This window comes from Oryza glaberrima, chromosome 7, assembly GCF_000147395.1.
Source record: "Oryza glaberrima chromosome 7, OglaRS2, whole genome shotgun sequence".
In the NCBI taxonomy this organism is placed as follows: domain Eukaryota; kingdom Viridiplantae; phylum Streptophyta; class Magnoliopsida; order Poales; family Poaceae; genus Oryza; species Oryza glaberrima.
Window position 1 is genome coordinate 25951873 of NC_068332.1, and position 16374 is coordinate 25968246.

The window sequence follows — 16374 nt, forward strand, 5'->3', positions numbered from 1 at the left end:
TTATTTTTCACATCATGATTAGTGGCAAGCAATATTAAACAGTAAAGGAAAATATTCACATTGTTCACAGTGACTAATACAGTATTAAGTTTGAAAGAAATACAAAGAAATCACCTAGAGAAAACTCACATAGATTACATAAACAACCTGTACCAGTAATGAAAACATCCAATAACACTTAGAGCAAAACATTGGTTATAATTAGCAGTTATTCAGTCAGATTGTCCCAATATTTCTGGATTGGTCTTCAGATGAAAAATCACCTGTTACTCCTAATGTAGCAGCAAGCAACTTGACTGCAGCTTCTCCATACTTTTCACCATCTCTACAACTTGACTGCCTGGTGCTGTTTGATAGCTTCCAACTCTTGGAGAATCCCTCGTGATTCAGCATCAAACATGACATAACAGGAATCGTATCAGCAGTCACCGCAGCATCGTGGTACCATGGCCACCTGTGGGTGACAGCAATTATGAGCAACATCGTGGCAAATTTGTAGAAGATTTGCAATCAAAATTGACACTAAACCAAGAGATTGTTAGGGTAAATACCTAGGGTTGATGAACGTCTATGTGACGGCAATCAGGCAGAAGTCAAGGGCCACAATATGGTGTTGAAGAAGGTGGTGGTCTGGCAACCTGGGCGTTGGCCTCGGCAGCGAAGCTGCGAAGGGGCACAGTACAGCGACTACACGGTGGAGTGGACTGCGATCTGGCGGTGAGGGGCTCGGGCGGTGAACACAACAATGGAGCCTGCTGCGGACTCATGGCGGAAGGGCTCAGGGTTGAAGGCCTCGGCGGCGGAGCAGCCAGATCCACATGATCTCGGGGTGGTGGCCTTGGCAGCGGAGCGGCCGGATCAGACCATTTGGCAATCAAGCGTTGACCGCTGAAGTCCGATGCTTTGCATCGAGCGAGGGAGATCGCGATTGAGGTCTGAGCGCATAGAAACATATCAAACTTCAACAAAAAAGGAAACTTATGGTCACTTGTTTTCAGATCGTGTTCGTACGGAGAAGATTAGGGATTAGGGAAAGAGACATGATTTAAGGAACTTACTTGATGAGGGGCCGAGGCCTGCTCCGGCGGCGGCTCCGAGTAAGAGTCCGGCGGAGCTCTGGCAAGGATGCGGCGGAGCGGCGGCAGCGGGGAGGAGGAGGCGCGAGCGAAGAGGCCGGCCGCGTCGGTGGGGATGGGGAAGAAGCAGGACCCAGCGGTGGGGACGAAGAAGGACCCGGCGGTGGCTCCGGCGTGGCTGCGGAGGAGCGGCGGCAGCGGGGAGGAGGAGCGAGCGAGGAGGAGTCGAGGAGCGATGTCTTCGCAGCAGCAGGTGGATGAGGACGGAGGAGCGATGTCTTCGGCGAATCGGTGTGCAATCCTCGGGTGCGAAATCGTACGGTGGAAATAAGTTGCGCGCGGATGGATGGTTCAAATTAATCCGAATGATTTGGCCAGTAGCATTGGAGGGGGGCAACTCCTCCTTTTTATATTAGTATAGATATAGATATGCCTGTTAAATGGGCTTCAGTATTATGGGCCAAAACATCTAAAAAGTCTAGAATTCATCCCTAGTACAGTACAGTCAGTCGGGTTAGGGGCCCCGTCATCCCCGATGGTGAGAGATTTTTAACTATTTTATTCCCCTTGGTGAATAGATATTAATTATCCCCGTCACCTAATAGGTGAATTCACCGCGTGGAAACGGTGAATGGGCCCCATTGCCATATCTAGGCACTACGTACTACTGATGAGTTTATACTGCGCCGGTGCCCAACAACCGTATGTCTACTCTCTCATCTGTGGCTCCGGGTCCGTGCGGGACGACCACAGCACAAAGCTCTCGGAGAGCGAGTTCATCGTCTTTGGGCCTGACCTCAATGCCCAAAGTGGCCTCCTCCTGATGCTTGGGCCTCGCCTTCGCCTGCAGGCCCCCGCCTCGCCTCGTCTCTTGCTTTCTTGGGCTTCAGTCCAACGAGATGAGCTGGGCCTCGCACTATTTGGGCTTCCTCAAAATAGGCCTTATTACCCTGTTGCCACTTTCTTCTTTTTATACAGTATTTTCTTTGCAGTCCGTCTGCACGACGACGATGAAGAAATGATTCTTCTTCCATCTAACCTAATCTAATTAGGGTGTATTATTGGTCTGCCCAATTAATATTCCTTGGCCTAATTCCTCCTCTCTCTCTCTCTCTCTCTCTCTCTCTCTCTCTCTCTCTCTCTTTTCTACTTGCGATTTGTTTCTTGCGTCGACTGCTTTTATCAATCAGGCAGGCAGAAATACTTTTGAGCTGCTCACCACCCAACCGAACTGAACATCGATCAAGCTAAGATCGAAAGAGATACATTGATCTCGATTGCTTTCTGCTAGACCAGACACCGGCAGTGATGCATGGCCACCCTTGATCTCTCATGTGGAGTATTTCTCGTTCCATACTTAGCTAGCCTAGCCTCCTTTACAACTACAATATCCAGTATCAGTACATACTTCAACAGAGAGACAAACAGACAGGACGAGCAAATAGCTAATGAATTGAAGCTCACTTTACGCTTACTTAAAATGATTCCATTCAACGCAAATAGCTAGCTAGCTGCCTGCACTGCAATCCGCATGGAGATTGCTCACTCTTTTGACTCCAAATTAATACTAGTACGTCTCCTTTATCCATGATCCATAATATCCATCTATCTGCAAACGGCTGGCATTGGCAATTTGGCATCATCATCATCATCGATCCAATATTCCGGTTCTGGACGCACTGCACGCATCATCTCCGCGTTGCAGCCACCACCAAATCCAAATCCTTGCATATATATCTATCACTGACCCTACTAACCGGCCCATATGTATGCATGCATCACCGTCACTGCATATCGATCATATCCGGTTTCACAAGTGCGAACTGTATTATACAAAGTCTAGCACTACTCCACAGTACTAAACTAATAAAGCAAGATAGATCTATCTCCAAAGGAAAGCCTTCTCTTGTAATCTTCTGTCTGGCCTGCACTTATATATCATGCGTCTTCCTCAACTGCAGCAGCTTTATATATATGCTGCTACTAAAACTGGTGCTGCTTCCACATACAAACTGTTCTTTCGCTGTTGATTGAACTTGCACCTCCAACAATTTTATATCTATCTCCTTAATTACCTAAAAACTAGTACTGCAACTTGATTTAATCACACTACTTATAAATAATCATCAGTTCTTGACTTGTGTCAAAGATATTCGATCCTCCGCATGCATATTCTTTTTGTTTGAATTAATGGGAACCGGAAACTGGGAAAGGTTGGTGTTGTCCATTTCTGTAAGTAAAATTTTGAGTGCCTTGGCTGAACTGAACACCTCTCTCAAGCCAGGCACCCATCAAAACCCATTGCATCTGTGTCTGGCTAATCTTAAACTCCTGGATCAAAACACTTCGTAATCGAAAGGGATTTATCACAGCAACGCACTCTAATAGCACAGCACAGAAGCAAACAACTGCCTTAAAAAAAATATTGGAAACATCCAGTATGCTTTGCTTGCCCGTGTTTACAGAAGAACACTGCACGCCTGCTTTTGGATAGAGAAAAAACAAATTCAGAAAAATTAAAACCTTTGCTTGTCAAACTCTCGAATACTACTGCTGCTGATGTTATCTGCAACGTCCCAAATGTGAGCCACCTGTTAACCGGATGGCCACGAAAGGGAGCTGTCAGGGATCGAAGTGCCCAAGTGGCACACTCAAGAAGCATCACACGTGGCATTCATGCCTGCAACACATCGATCGATCGATCGATCAACCCCCCAACTCTTTGGATGACTGATGATGAATCATGCATCATCAGAGATCCCATGCACCTGGACTGTTTATCAGGATTGGATCATATCATAGGACTGGGAATATTTATCCTCATAATATGCATACATGCATGGCTGCTAGCTACAGCTCGGGGAAAGAAACAAATCATTTATTAATTTAATTTTTGATTCCATTTGATTTGGCAATGGAACATGTGGATGGAATGGATACTATACCAAGCCAAAACAGCTGACGTGGCACAGCAAAACGGCACATGTTTCTTCCCAATATACTGCCAATTAATGATGAAGCAGTAGTATTTCAGATCTCTGAAACTCTGTTTAAATACGCTGGGGAATGCAGTCAATAGAGAACTACGAGTAGTAATTGCGAAAAAATATCAGTATTTAGCTCATGAGCCACTAGCTTAGCTAGCTAGCGAGTACTTTTCACAAGTGCACTCGATCTTTTCTTTCTTTCTTTTCAGAAGCCCTCGTCAATTGCTTTCAAGATCTTTTACTTGAGCAGCATTTGACTAGGACTCGAGAACTGAAATTAGCCGTCATTCAATTCTCATCGGTACATGGACAAAAATATCAATTCACTAGTAGGCTTCTTTCTCCCAATTAAACCGGCCGACAGTGACAAAAATGCAAACCAAACAGCATGGAAAATTACTGGACGACATATATCAGGTCGGTAGCTGAGGATCGATCAGTTTGTTCACATAATTCTCCAACTAATGTACCATAACCTGTATATTAACTACAGTATTATCTGAAAATGGGAAAACATGAGCTAGCTACATTGGTAGTCCTGGCAATTTTTTTTTAAAAAAGCCAGGAATAAAGGTGAGTGAAGCATGCCGTAGATAAGCAATAGTACGTAGGTTTGAAGGACAAATAATACTAGCAGTACATGGACTTGGGGTATACTCTAATACATAGTAAAGGCTTTGTCCACTATATACGATCTTCCCTAATAAATATAAATAAATAAATGGTTGGTCCTGATGTGCAAGCTAGTTAGCTATCCAGGTCATCATATAAAAATGAGATTGGTACAATGTAATAAGGCATGTGAAGAATGCATGCTTTATGGTTAGTTAGATGTTCCATGGAAGCCAAGATATAATAGCTAGCATGTGTGTGTTTGGTGATTGAATTCCTAGTAAAGTGTACAATAAGCTTGAAACTAGAAATATCTTGGAGATATAGATATATGCTTTGCACTTTTCCTATCTTGCACTTTTTGCTAGCCCTGCATTGATTGCAAAAAGATCATGGAATGTACCTGCAGTATGATCGATGGAGCGAGTACATCACCAACATGGTACTTGCGCTTGCGGTCCTGCAAATGTGGAGTACTGTACAACTCACACCTATCTGATCTATCTATCTCAGCTCCTTTTTTGTTAACCAAGCAACTGCTCTGCTTTCAATTAATGTTGATCAATTTAATCTCCCACATTATTGGGCAGATGGATACATATATAAGGAAATTGTTTCACATAAGTTTCTGCAAATATCCTAGTTCCCCGTGTATGACGGCTACAAGTTATACCATAAAGTTTTTCAGCATTATATATTACGAGGACTAATTAATTATTTAACTATATGCAGGTTATCTTCACATGTTATGATGCTAACATAGAAAAAGTAGGATATTATGCGCAGTGACACCACACTGTTGGAATCAGTTGCCAAGAGCATTTTATTTCATTATGGATGATGTAACATATATTGGCTTAATTATTAAAATATGTGTGGTTCTTTTAGCATGTTATTTTTTTTTATTTCTTAAGGGTAACTAGGAATTTATCCTACCACTCTTTTAATTTATTTTAGTAAGAACTAATTGGCCGTATGACGGAGGACCGATGTGATGTAATACATTTTCATTACTAAAAAGAAAAATAATTGACTGAGATGAATCTTCCGTTCTAGAGTATGGGAATGACGGGGCTCCACACAGACGACAGATCCCTATCCGTATGTAGTACGTACATTCCCTCGATGTCGTCGTCGTCTTCTATTAATCCGATATATACAGATGGAGATGGAGGCATTCATATGCATTTATATATATACGCATGCATATGCGTCCAGATGGCGTCCACATCGATCACTGCAATTTTTTTCTTCGAGACAACAACGACCAATAAGTGGTGACACGTGGGACCCTGGGCTCCACGTGGCTTGTGGTTTTAGGCCTGGACACGTCGACACGCCTGGGCCTGGCTGGCCCATGAGCGATACGTCCAGGCTTCAACTTTCCCGTGCCGTCGCCTAGCTACCAAAATCCTCCATGCGTTTTGCTACCTGTAGTATATATGTACCCTACTCGTTTAGCCCTCTTCGTCAAATTAAAACCGTTGCTACGCTGACGACAGCGTGAAAATTACATCAAGGCTAATCAAAACCACAAGTCTTTCGATCGAGTAGTAACAAATAAGTTTGATTTATTTTTTACACACACACCTACCTCTCTGGTTACATTCATAGTACTTTGTTTTATTATATTTTATGTGTGATCTGATTAGATGGTCTAAAACCTTAAGCCTTAAACTTTTGAATTCAGCACTAACCACGTAATTAACAAAGAGTGCGTTTGTGGCCTCTAGACTAGAACGAGAGGATACTATATATCGGAGGAAATTCGTATCATTGAAGATTTATATTACACATTATTAAGAATCTCGAAATTAAAGCAACATCAAAGTAAAGTCGTTGTTGGATGGATTTGTCTTCTCGGACAAGGATTACAGGTAATTAATTAAGTACTACGATCAAAAGAGTAGTATCGATCTATAGCTTGTACTGGGGTACAGTTTGCCTACGGACAGACATAAATATCCCAGGAATATTACTAATTGACACTTAGCTTACTCCTCCAATTCATTCATTATTAGCCTCAGCTGGAATAGAGAAGAAACGCGTAGATTAACCTGGAAGATACTATTACACCCTGATCATCATGCATCGATCGACCTCGTGTTTATTACGCGATTAATTGGGAGCACGCGCGTTTCTTTTTCCCCTTTAATTTCTCCCTCCTGTCCTGGGATAAATATACGGATCGATCGATCTACAGGTATATTTGTACGAGACTGGTACGTACTAGTATTCCGTATATATCGATCGGTTAGCCAAATCAAACAATGCAACAGGAAAAAATAACAAGTACTACTAGATTGCGAATCAAATTAACGTGTTTAAGTAGTATTACTGTTATCATGTATGAGTTGTTATAGTAGATACATACCTAGTACCGAGATTAACGGGATCGAGAGTCCTCTGCTTCAAGACATCAACTCTTAGCTGTCTGCAAATTGCCCAATACGCAAACTTAATTATCTAGTAGCTAGTATTACTTACTTATGACATGAGTAACTTAAATAGCTGAAAACCTGATTAAAAACCATTGTGATTTAGGAGGAGTTAATTACAAGCTAGCTAGGTTTGGGTCAGTGGGTCGTGCTATTTCGTACTACGATCATATTCATCTGTATATACTCTCTCCATACTCGTAAAAGAAATCGTTTAGAACAACGACACGATCTTCAAAACACAACTTTGACTTCTTATTTCTATAAAAATATTTATTGAAAAGTGATATATATATATATATATAGACACACACACATTTATGAAAGTATTTTTCAAGACAAATCTATACATATAATTTTTACATTTTCAAGTTGTTAAGAGTTATTCATGATTTATATTCCCAAGGTTTGACTTAAACATTGTCCTAAACGACTTTCTTTATAAGTATAGAGGGAGTATGCATATGCATGGATGTCGGTCGATCATCCATCAACTAGGAGTAATTAATGAACGTTGTGCTGTATAGCTCTGAAATTTCAGCGCGACATGGAGCGATACTGAAACGTGACATAACATATGTAAGGCATATGCTCTTGTCTTGTGATAAGTTTGGCGAATTTGGTGTGGTCGTTAGCGAGTCATGTCAGGCTCATAGCCATATATGAAGGCGTAGCCGTCGACACACATGCAAAATTGTAGCATCTGAGAGGACGGACCAAGCTATCTAGTAATCATGCATGGTAGCTAGACTGCAACTGGTCTTGTTGTCTTGCTGCACTTGTGCAATAATACCAGTATTGTGATTTTTTTTTCATTCCCTAAATAACTTTTGAAGTTAAAAAAAGTTTAGAAACTCCACAGGCAAGTTTAAATTCAACTTACACAAATTACTAAAAATTAATATTTTTAGAGGTTAAGTTTGTTCTTTTTATTTAAACTAGAATGGTCAAATTTAAACTTATTTGTTTGTGATGTGACATATATATCTTATAGTGATATGTCATTTTTTATTATTTCATTTTTTTTAACCATTTGATGGGTGCAAAAGTGAGTGTACATCATCCCCTAAGTACATTATATTGTCCCAAAATATAGTTATTTCTAGCATAGTATCTTGTGCTAAAATGAAGCTAGTATTTCTCTACATACCTTCTCTTAACTAATCACAACCATTCTACTTTACATGTTTTCTTTTCTCAACCAATGATAAACTTTCTTTAATCATTCTTTAATCATTCACACGTATTTTTTTAATAACCCTGTCAACCTAAAAATCCTAATATTTTGAGACAGAGTAATTAAGCACATTGTATCTTGAACAAAAGGATGGGCTGTAGCTGCATGCGTGGCAGTTTAAGTAGGAGTACTATCAGCATATATCAGCTGCCAACTCAAATCGTGGCACACATCCTATAGTAACTAGCTCTTTGATAATTGTTCCGATAAATGTACATATGTATAGATTGGTCCTCTTGTGATGATCAATCAACAATCGTACTACTACTGCAGCCGTTAGCCTAGATAGACATGCATATGCATGATCATATATAAAGATTTGTGATGTATGCATGGGATCGATCGATCGAACGATGATATATATGCATTGATTCTTCCAGAATGATGGATGGATCGATTGATATGCATGCCTTCGTACGTACGAACAGTAGTGCGGGAATTTAAATGCTGTCAACGACGACAAAAAGGTTGTCACTATTGAGTAATCAAAGAAGGCTGTGTTCAGCCCAAAGTTTAAATTTTATTTAAAATTAAAGATGATATGACTGAAAAATTGTGTGTATATGACAGATTGATATAATGGAAAATGGTTGAAGTTTGGATACAAACTTTGATCTAAACACACCGGAAGTCGATCGATCGATGCCGTATATTACTAGTACATACTACTCCTATATGATGTACCCCACATGCATGATATATGATGCAGATTATCATTGTATAATCACGAGGTAGACCTGACGAAATCCAACTCGTGATGAGTAGCTAGCTAGCTAGGATTAGGAGTAAGCTAATTAAGCTAGCCAGCTAGCTAGATTTCTCCCATGCATGCAGGCCGGCCGGGCCCCATTGATGATGATCGATCGATGTATGTATATGATCATGGATGATCATCCATCTGAAAGCAACTAACGTGGAAGCGCCAATGCATGCACCTGGCGCACATTCATATTCTAGCTTCTGGTGTAGAGTACTCCTTCCGTCCCAAAAAAAATTAACCTATGACCACTCCTAGAACAATTTATATAGACAACCTCATGTCTAGATAAGACGAGCGGTCAAACTTGAACATGAACAGTGCAAAACTACACTTATTTTAGAGTGGGGAGAGTAATTAAGAATCCAGCAGTAGAATGTTACTGACCGGCAGGCAGTAGGTCCAATTGCACATATGTACAAGGCCAAGCACATGAAAACACAGAGCTCCAGAACCGATCTGGCTGATTGTGTTGTGTAACAAAAACTCTGTTCTTTTAATATATTGACGTGCAATCCTTTTACGCGTTCGCGTTTTTTTTTAAAAAAAACAGAGTCCCGGGCGACCGGCTAAAGTTTTACGTATCCTGATCCTGACTTCCGTTCTTTTATTTTTCTTCAGATTAGCTACTCGCAAATTAACAAGTGCAGTGTATTTTGTTGGGGTTTAATTTGGATGACAATAGGCGAGGTGAGAAGTGAAGCGAGGCGGCCGGGCGCAAAACCCGGTCAGCCTCTCCTTGTGTTGTGTTGTGTTGTGTTGTGTTGTGCCAAATGCAACTAGCCTTTAATTGTGTTTGTTGCGTCGAATGGAAAGCAAGGCAAAGCCATCCATCCATCCAGATATTAGCGACAGCGAGGCGCATCGCATCGCATGCAACACCGCACGCCCACAAGCAAATTCACAAGCCGCTTGTTAAAAAAACCCCCTCCAAATCTTGGACTTGGATTCATCGTCACAGTAAACACGTTGTACTCCATCCGTCCTAAAATAAATTAAATTATAACAAAAAAAAGATATTATCAAGCATAAATAGGTATATCTAGGCAAAGTGAACGTAACTTTAACTAGTTAAGTTCTTGTGATATGATGGAACCAATCCACCCAGGTTCAAGTTTTATACTTGACACGGTTGCTCGTATTTACTGTTAAGTATTCTTATTCTTTTTGTGGTAGACAACATATCCGTCGACAACAAGACGTCCGTGGTGATATGTTGGTCCAGTCATTCGAAGGAGGTGTTCATAAGGATAGGGTGTGTGTATGAATTTACAGGGGTGAGTGCACGTATGTTATGAGCGTATGTGTTTGTGTTGTGTTTATAAAAAAAAATTCTAGATTATTATTTTGAGAGACGGAGGGATTACTCCACTCTCTCAGCCGGTTAAGGTAAGAGGCAAGGGAGCAATTAAGGGTATGCCTTGGTAATTTACCTTACCTGATGCATGCTCAATCCCATTCCATTCAATTCCCCAAGTGGATTCCACGACAAGGACCTGCCTGCCGTTCCAATCATTGCCTCCAAACAAAACATACATACAAACCCATTTAATTCAATTCTCTTCTCCATCAATATATTTTTCTGCGCAACAGCTGCTTATTCTGGATCAACAGCACACATGCACTGAGCGAAAAGAATTAAGCGACAGATGGATGCAAATCTCGGTTTGGTTAATCGATCAATGGTTGAATTGATCATGTAAGTAAAGCACAACTGATGGTACATGTACAAGGGGTTTAGTTAATTTACTCCTTCCATCCACACACACACATACACAGAAAGAGGCCACATGGCCTATCACACACAAGGCAATATATAATCTGCAGATTAATCAACCAACCGAGACCTTAATTTTGATGAGATATATCTCTCTAGCTAGCTCATCACTCCCCTAATCACCAAACTAGCTAGCTAGCTAGTAATCTCTATGTATTATCCCCAATCAGATAACTATATACATACAGAATTAAGACAAACAAACCTATATAACTAATTTGATTAAGCTAATTAATGAATTAGTCCGCTCCATCTGCTCTGCACACCTTGATCAGACCAGATCAGCGCGACCTAATCTCTCTCTCTCTCGCATCACCACAAACTCCATCATCATCATCTCCTAGTTAACCCAAACCTTTGACAGTAATCAAGTTAATAAACCAACTAATTAAACAGGATTAATCTGATCGATCATATGGCAAATTAACCACGAAATTAATCTGGTCAGGCCTTCCATATGTAGGAGTAGTCCGTGATGGAGTCCGGGAAGGAGAGCAGCTCGTCCACCACCGGATCCACGTCAGCGTCGGCGCCGGAGAAGCACGCCATCGACGCTTCCGCCTTGCAGAACCTCCGAATCGCCTGGTCCGCCATGGCGCCGGAGCTGTGGTTATAATTGGTCGCTGACGCCGGGAGGGAGAAGTAGCCGTAGTGGTTGTGCATCAGGTTGGCCGGCGGAGGTGGCTCCGTCTTGAGCGTGGAGGTGGAGGCGAAGGGGTCGTCGATGAGCGGCGGCAGGTCGGCGTCGAGGTGGAGGAAGTCGTCGAGGTCGAGGTCGAAGGAGTCGTTGCGCGGGAAGGGAGGCGGCGGCATTTGGGCAATCTTTGCCGCCAAGTCTTTGTTGAACACCCGGCAAACCGCCCATTCCTCCTGCGCGCACGCAACCATATACTAGTATTCAATAAAAGAGAAAGAGGAACGACGCGACATGTGAGCTAGCCATCGCCATGGCCGGCGGCGAGTAGAGAGTACCTTTGCGGAGCGGGGGAGGTTGGGGGGAAGCTTGCCGTCGAGGCGGTATTCGTGCATGACCCAGGGGGTCTTCTCGCCGCGGGGGGCGCGGCCCATGTAGAAGACGAGCGTCTTCTTCATGCCGACGAGGAGGCCGCGGCCGCGGAAGATCTCCTTGTCCTTCCCGGTGGCCTTCCAGTACCCGCTGGCCGTCGCCCGGTTCGTCCTCATCCCCGTCGGGTACTTGCGGTCCTTGTGGCAGAAGAAGAACCACTCCTTCTCCCCCATCTTCGCCTTGCCTGCATGCAGCTCCATCGTCGAATCGGATCGAATAGCTAGCAGATGATGAGGAAGCTAGGCCGCCATGAACGAGAGACTACTACTTACTTGGGAGGTCCCATGGCTCGCAGTTGTTGAGGTTCACGTCGGCGATGACGACGCAGGAGAAGCTCCGGTCCTGGGCCTTGCGGGTGAGGTAGTGGGTCACCACCTCCTCGTCGGTGGGGTGGAACCGGAACCCCGGCGGCAGCTCCAGCCGAGTCTCCTCCTCCTCCAGCTGGTTGATCACCGACACCTCCGACTCCGACATGGCTCCTGCTCTCTCCCCAGACGCCTAGCTAGCTAGCTGATGATTCTCAGCTCTCTGTTCTGAGCTAGCACAGGTCAGAAATGGAGGAGAAGAAGCTAGTACTAGTAGTAGACGAGAGAGACGATCGAGATTGATCGAGGTGTGAATGAAATAGCTTAGCTAGGTAGGGATCGAGATGGGTTTAGGAAGAAGGAAATGGAGGAGAGGTGGCTCTTATATAGAAGAGGACTCGACCTCCTCTCTCCCATCGAGTGCCGTGATGGAGAAGCCAACTTGCTGCATAAGCCTCTTGCTAATTAACCTCGATCGCCTCCTCCATCCATCTCTCACTTGTTACTACTGCAGTAATAGCTGCCTGGTAATTATTTTGCCTTCATGTCCTAATATTGTTGCTATAATTAATTAACGCGCCAATGATGCTACTCATCCTGATACGACTAACTAGGTTAAATTATTGGCGCTAAACCAATCTAATCTACTAATCCGATCCCATTCTCCTTTTCCCATTGTTTGACACTTCCTCATCCATCGGGTTGGAGTGGAGGAGGTCTAGCTTTGAAAGGGCTTCTTTTTAGAATATTCTTCACTCGAACATGCCAAATTAAACGAACATGGATGCTGCCCTTTTAATTAGTTTTCTAACTAAAAGAGTTTATTACTTTGTTCCGCGTTGATTTCTTCATCCCTTTCTAAATTTCCGTCTCCAATGCTTATCTTCGTTCGCGGCGAGAAAATTTCAACGGCCAATTAATGGCCACTGTAGATTTTCAGTGTAATATGCGATGGGAGATGTATGCATGAAGCCAAACCAAAGGCTGTGGCTGTCTGCTGCCTGCTACTATTAAGCTTTATGATGAGGCATCGATCGATATATCAAGGTTAATAAATCCAAATTCTACATATCGTTTTCTCACCAATTAAGCTTCCTAGCTAGCTCTGTCCTATCAGCTACAAGTGGTGCTATACAGAAAGAAGGCGACTGAAACGTTAGCTGCAGAGTCGACGACTTAATTTAATTAATTTCTTTGTTTTTATCATACCAAGTTAGCTACTAGTACTCCTGTTTCCACTAGATTAATTACGAAAATTAATGGTGGCAATAAAATGGAAATCAGCTCGCATTTAAAACCCGAAATATTCAACAGTGGAGAATACGGCCACTGCATTCGCGTCAAGTTGTTGCCTAATACTTAATCATCAAGTAGCACTAGGTAGATCTCCAAATGGGAAAAGGATAACCGGGTGAAGTAAATAATTAATCAATTGCAAGCTAATCTAATCATTGAGGAGATTAGTATATCTGTTGATTACCCGACGCGTCCATTTTTTAGCACGCAAAGACCAAATCTAGAAGAAAATGTCATCCACGAACGAAAACATTCTTATCTGATTTTTTTATTTTCAGATCGATGCAGTGAGCTCTACGGAAAATTCAGTCATCAATTCTGTTATATGACGCAGGAAAAAATTCAGTCTTTCGTCATGCATTTGGCTAACGAATTCCGGCCTGCCTTGTCAGCTCCAGCAGTCAGAACTTAATTTGTTACATACAGAGCATTATCTCATATATTTAAGACTAATGAGAATTTTGTGACATTAGCTCGCTCAACAAATTTTGTGATGACTAAGGCAACTAACTATCACAGTTTGACACATAAGCAATGACCTGTAGCTGTAGGAAATTTCTCCCCAAACGAGCCACTTGTTAATTAGAAGTTTAGAACAGAAATATTCCGTGTTTTGATGAATCTTGAGTACTACGACAAAATAGAAAAAAGGCCATTGTTTAGAGTAAAATAGCTAAATTAGTACCGACATTTTCCATCCAATAGCATGATGCAACCTAGCAGCTTCCTGCCACACCACAATTCAGAAAACGGTGGATCGATATGCATGTTGTAATATTAATCAGAAACAGAATTGAAGATTTATTTACTACTAGTCTACTCTAGTACAAACTATAACATATATGGACAAATTAAGAATAGTAATCATGCATCTACAATTGGTGATTGTAGACAACAATTATCGTGGCCTAATTTGCTAGTAGTACCAGAAGAAGCTGCCTGCCTGTGCCTGCAACTGCAATGAAGAGAGAATAATCTGCAAATGAATGGTGGTTTTTGGTGGACCTGATGAGAGAGTCTCTGTCACCACCACCACCACATTATCAGTTTGGAAGCAGCAGAGAAGTCTTCCTTATCATTCTTTGACAGCAACACTGTACCTTCCTCCCCTCATTAAAAACAAGTCCTATAGCTGCTCAAAGATCACGGATGAATTGAAATGGAAGTTTCAGGGGGCAGTGCAGGGGTATTAAAATTTGCAATGTGACATTTAAAATCCAATCGATCGGCAGAATATTCTCTGGAAATGTTTTACTCCAAAGCCCGGGCAATTTAATAGTACACAATATGCTTTCTGTGGTTTGGCTTGAACACCGGCCGGCCGGCCAGACAAAAGGAAGTGCGTTTAATTTGCTTGATCCCAAAGGGCAGAAACAAACAGGGAATATATGTAAATTATATATATACATGGCAGATGAAAAAGCCTTGTCCCCTAAGGATATGAGCAGAGCGATAACGGCCATTAATCCTTACGTGACATTAATTCTTCACATTTCTAGCATCGCCAAAAAGGCCGTGATTAGTTCCAAACTATTTCTTCAAACTTTCAACTTTTTCATCACATCAAAAACTTTCCTACACACATAAACTTTCAACTTTTCCGTCACATCGTTCCAATTTCAACCAAACTTCCAATTTTGACGTAAACTAAACACACCCAAAGCATGATGATCGCGAAAGGGCTTTGTAGCCTAGTGGTTACAGGAGGCTCAGTAGCACCTGAGGTCTTGGAACGTACCCATCGACAGCGGGTTTGCGTGCGTACGTGCATTGTGTGTGTAATAATTCTAAAAAAAAAGCATGATGATCGATCACTATCTCGATTCAGATGGCAATTACTCCCTCCGTTTCACAATAAAAGTCATTCTACCGTAAGTTCCGTAAGTTTCAGTTTAAAGCACTTTTTGCCGCAAATTAATACAGTACAGGTGCAGTTGGGATCAGAATATGTTGATCTCTTGAAGTAGCAGCAGAGTATACTTTCAGTTATATGCATGAAGTGTGTATATTTGGACGGATGCAAATTAAAAGCGCAGAGCTATCTACTCCCTCCGTTGTAAAAAAAGGCAAACTCTGGATTTTTGTGTCCAATTTTGACTGTCCGTTTTATATGAAATTTTTTTATAATTCGTATTTTCGTTGTTGTCATATGATAAAACATAATTAATATTTTTATGCGTGACTTGTCTTTTTAATTTTTTTCATAATTTTTTCAAATAAGACGGACGGTCAAATGTTGGGCACGGGAATCATGGTTTGTCTTTTTTTTTTTTTTGGGACGGAGGGAGTAGGTTAGAGTGTAATCCCCTTGTCATGTGGTCAGTTAAAGGTTCGGCTAAAAGCGAAGGAGGAAGAATTAAAGTGTGGTGATGTCGCATGCATGCGAGGAGATTATATATTTTCCTCCCTCCGGCCTCTTGTGCTCTGGTAGTGAAGTGCATTGTAGTGCACAGGACAGGAGGCGGCAAGCTTCCAGCTCACTCCAACGTGTTGGTTTGTTTAGGTGATAACACTGGTGGTCAAGCAGAGGCAGTAGCTATCGCCGTCGGTTGGGCTGTAGCTGGATAAGCTCGATAGATCTCCAGAAATGAAATTACCTCATTCAGTGAGTAAGCATGGAAAATTAATTACCTTATGGTTGTAGCCTAAAAAAATATGAATATTAGAAAAGTATCTAATATCAAATAATTATAAGGGGTGAGGGGCTTCGAACCCAGATCGTCTAGCCCACCATCTTGTGAAGCTAGTTGAAAAACCCTGGATGTTTCTCTGGTGGTAGCCTCAACGTAGCTTCAACTGGTTGTAGGCATATGTAGTACAGTA

The 16374-nt window shown here is 42.1% G+C and overlaps 1 protein-coding gene across 1 annotated transcript; it reads right to left on the reverse strand.

Annotated features, from left to right (window-relative positions):
* Positions 1–10830: 10830 nt before the first annotated feature.
* Positions 10831–12598, reverse strand: LOC127778545 (NAC domain-containing protein 87-like). Its single transcript, XM_052305165.1, has 3 exons — positions 12223–12598; positions 11857–12134; positions 10831–11754 (listed from the first exon to the last, which is right to left on the reverse strand). Exons 1-3 carry the CDS (start codon positions 12422–12424, stop codon positions 11329–11331), a joined length of 906 nt encoding a protein of 301 aa, XP_052161125.1. The 5' UTR covers positions 12425–12598; the 3' UTR covers positions 10831–11328.
* Positions 12599–16374: the final 3776 nt, after the last annotated feature.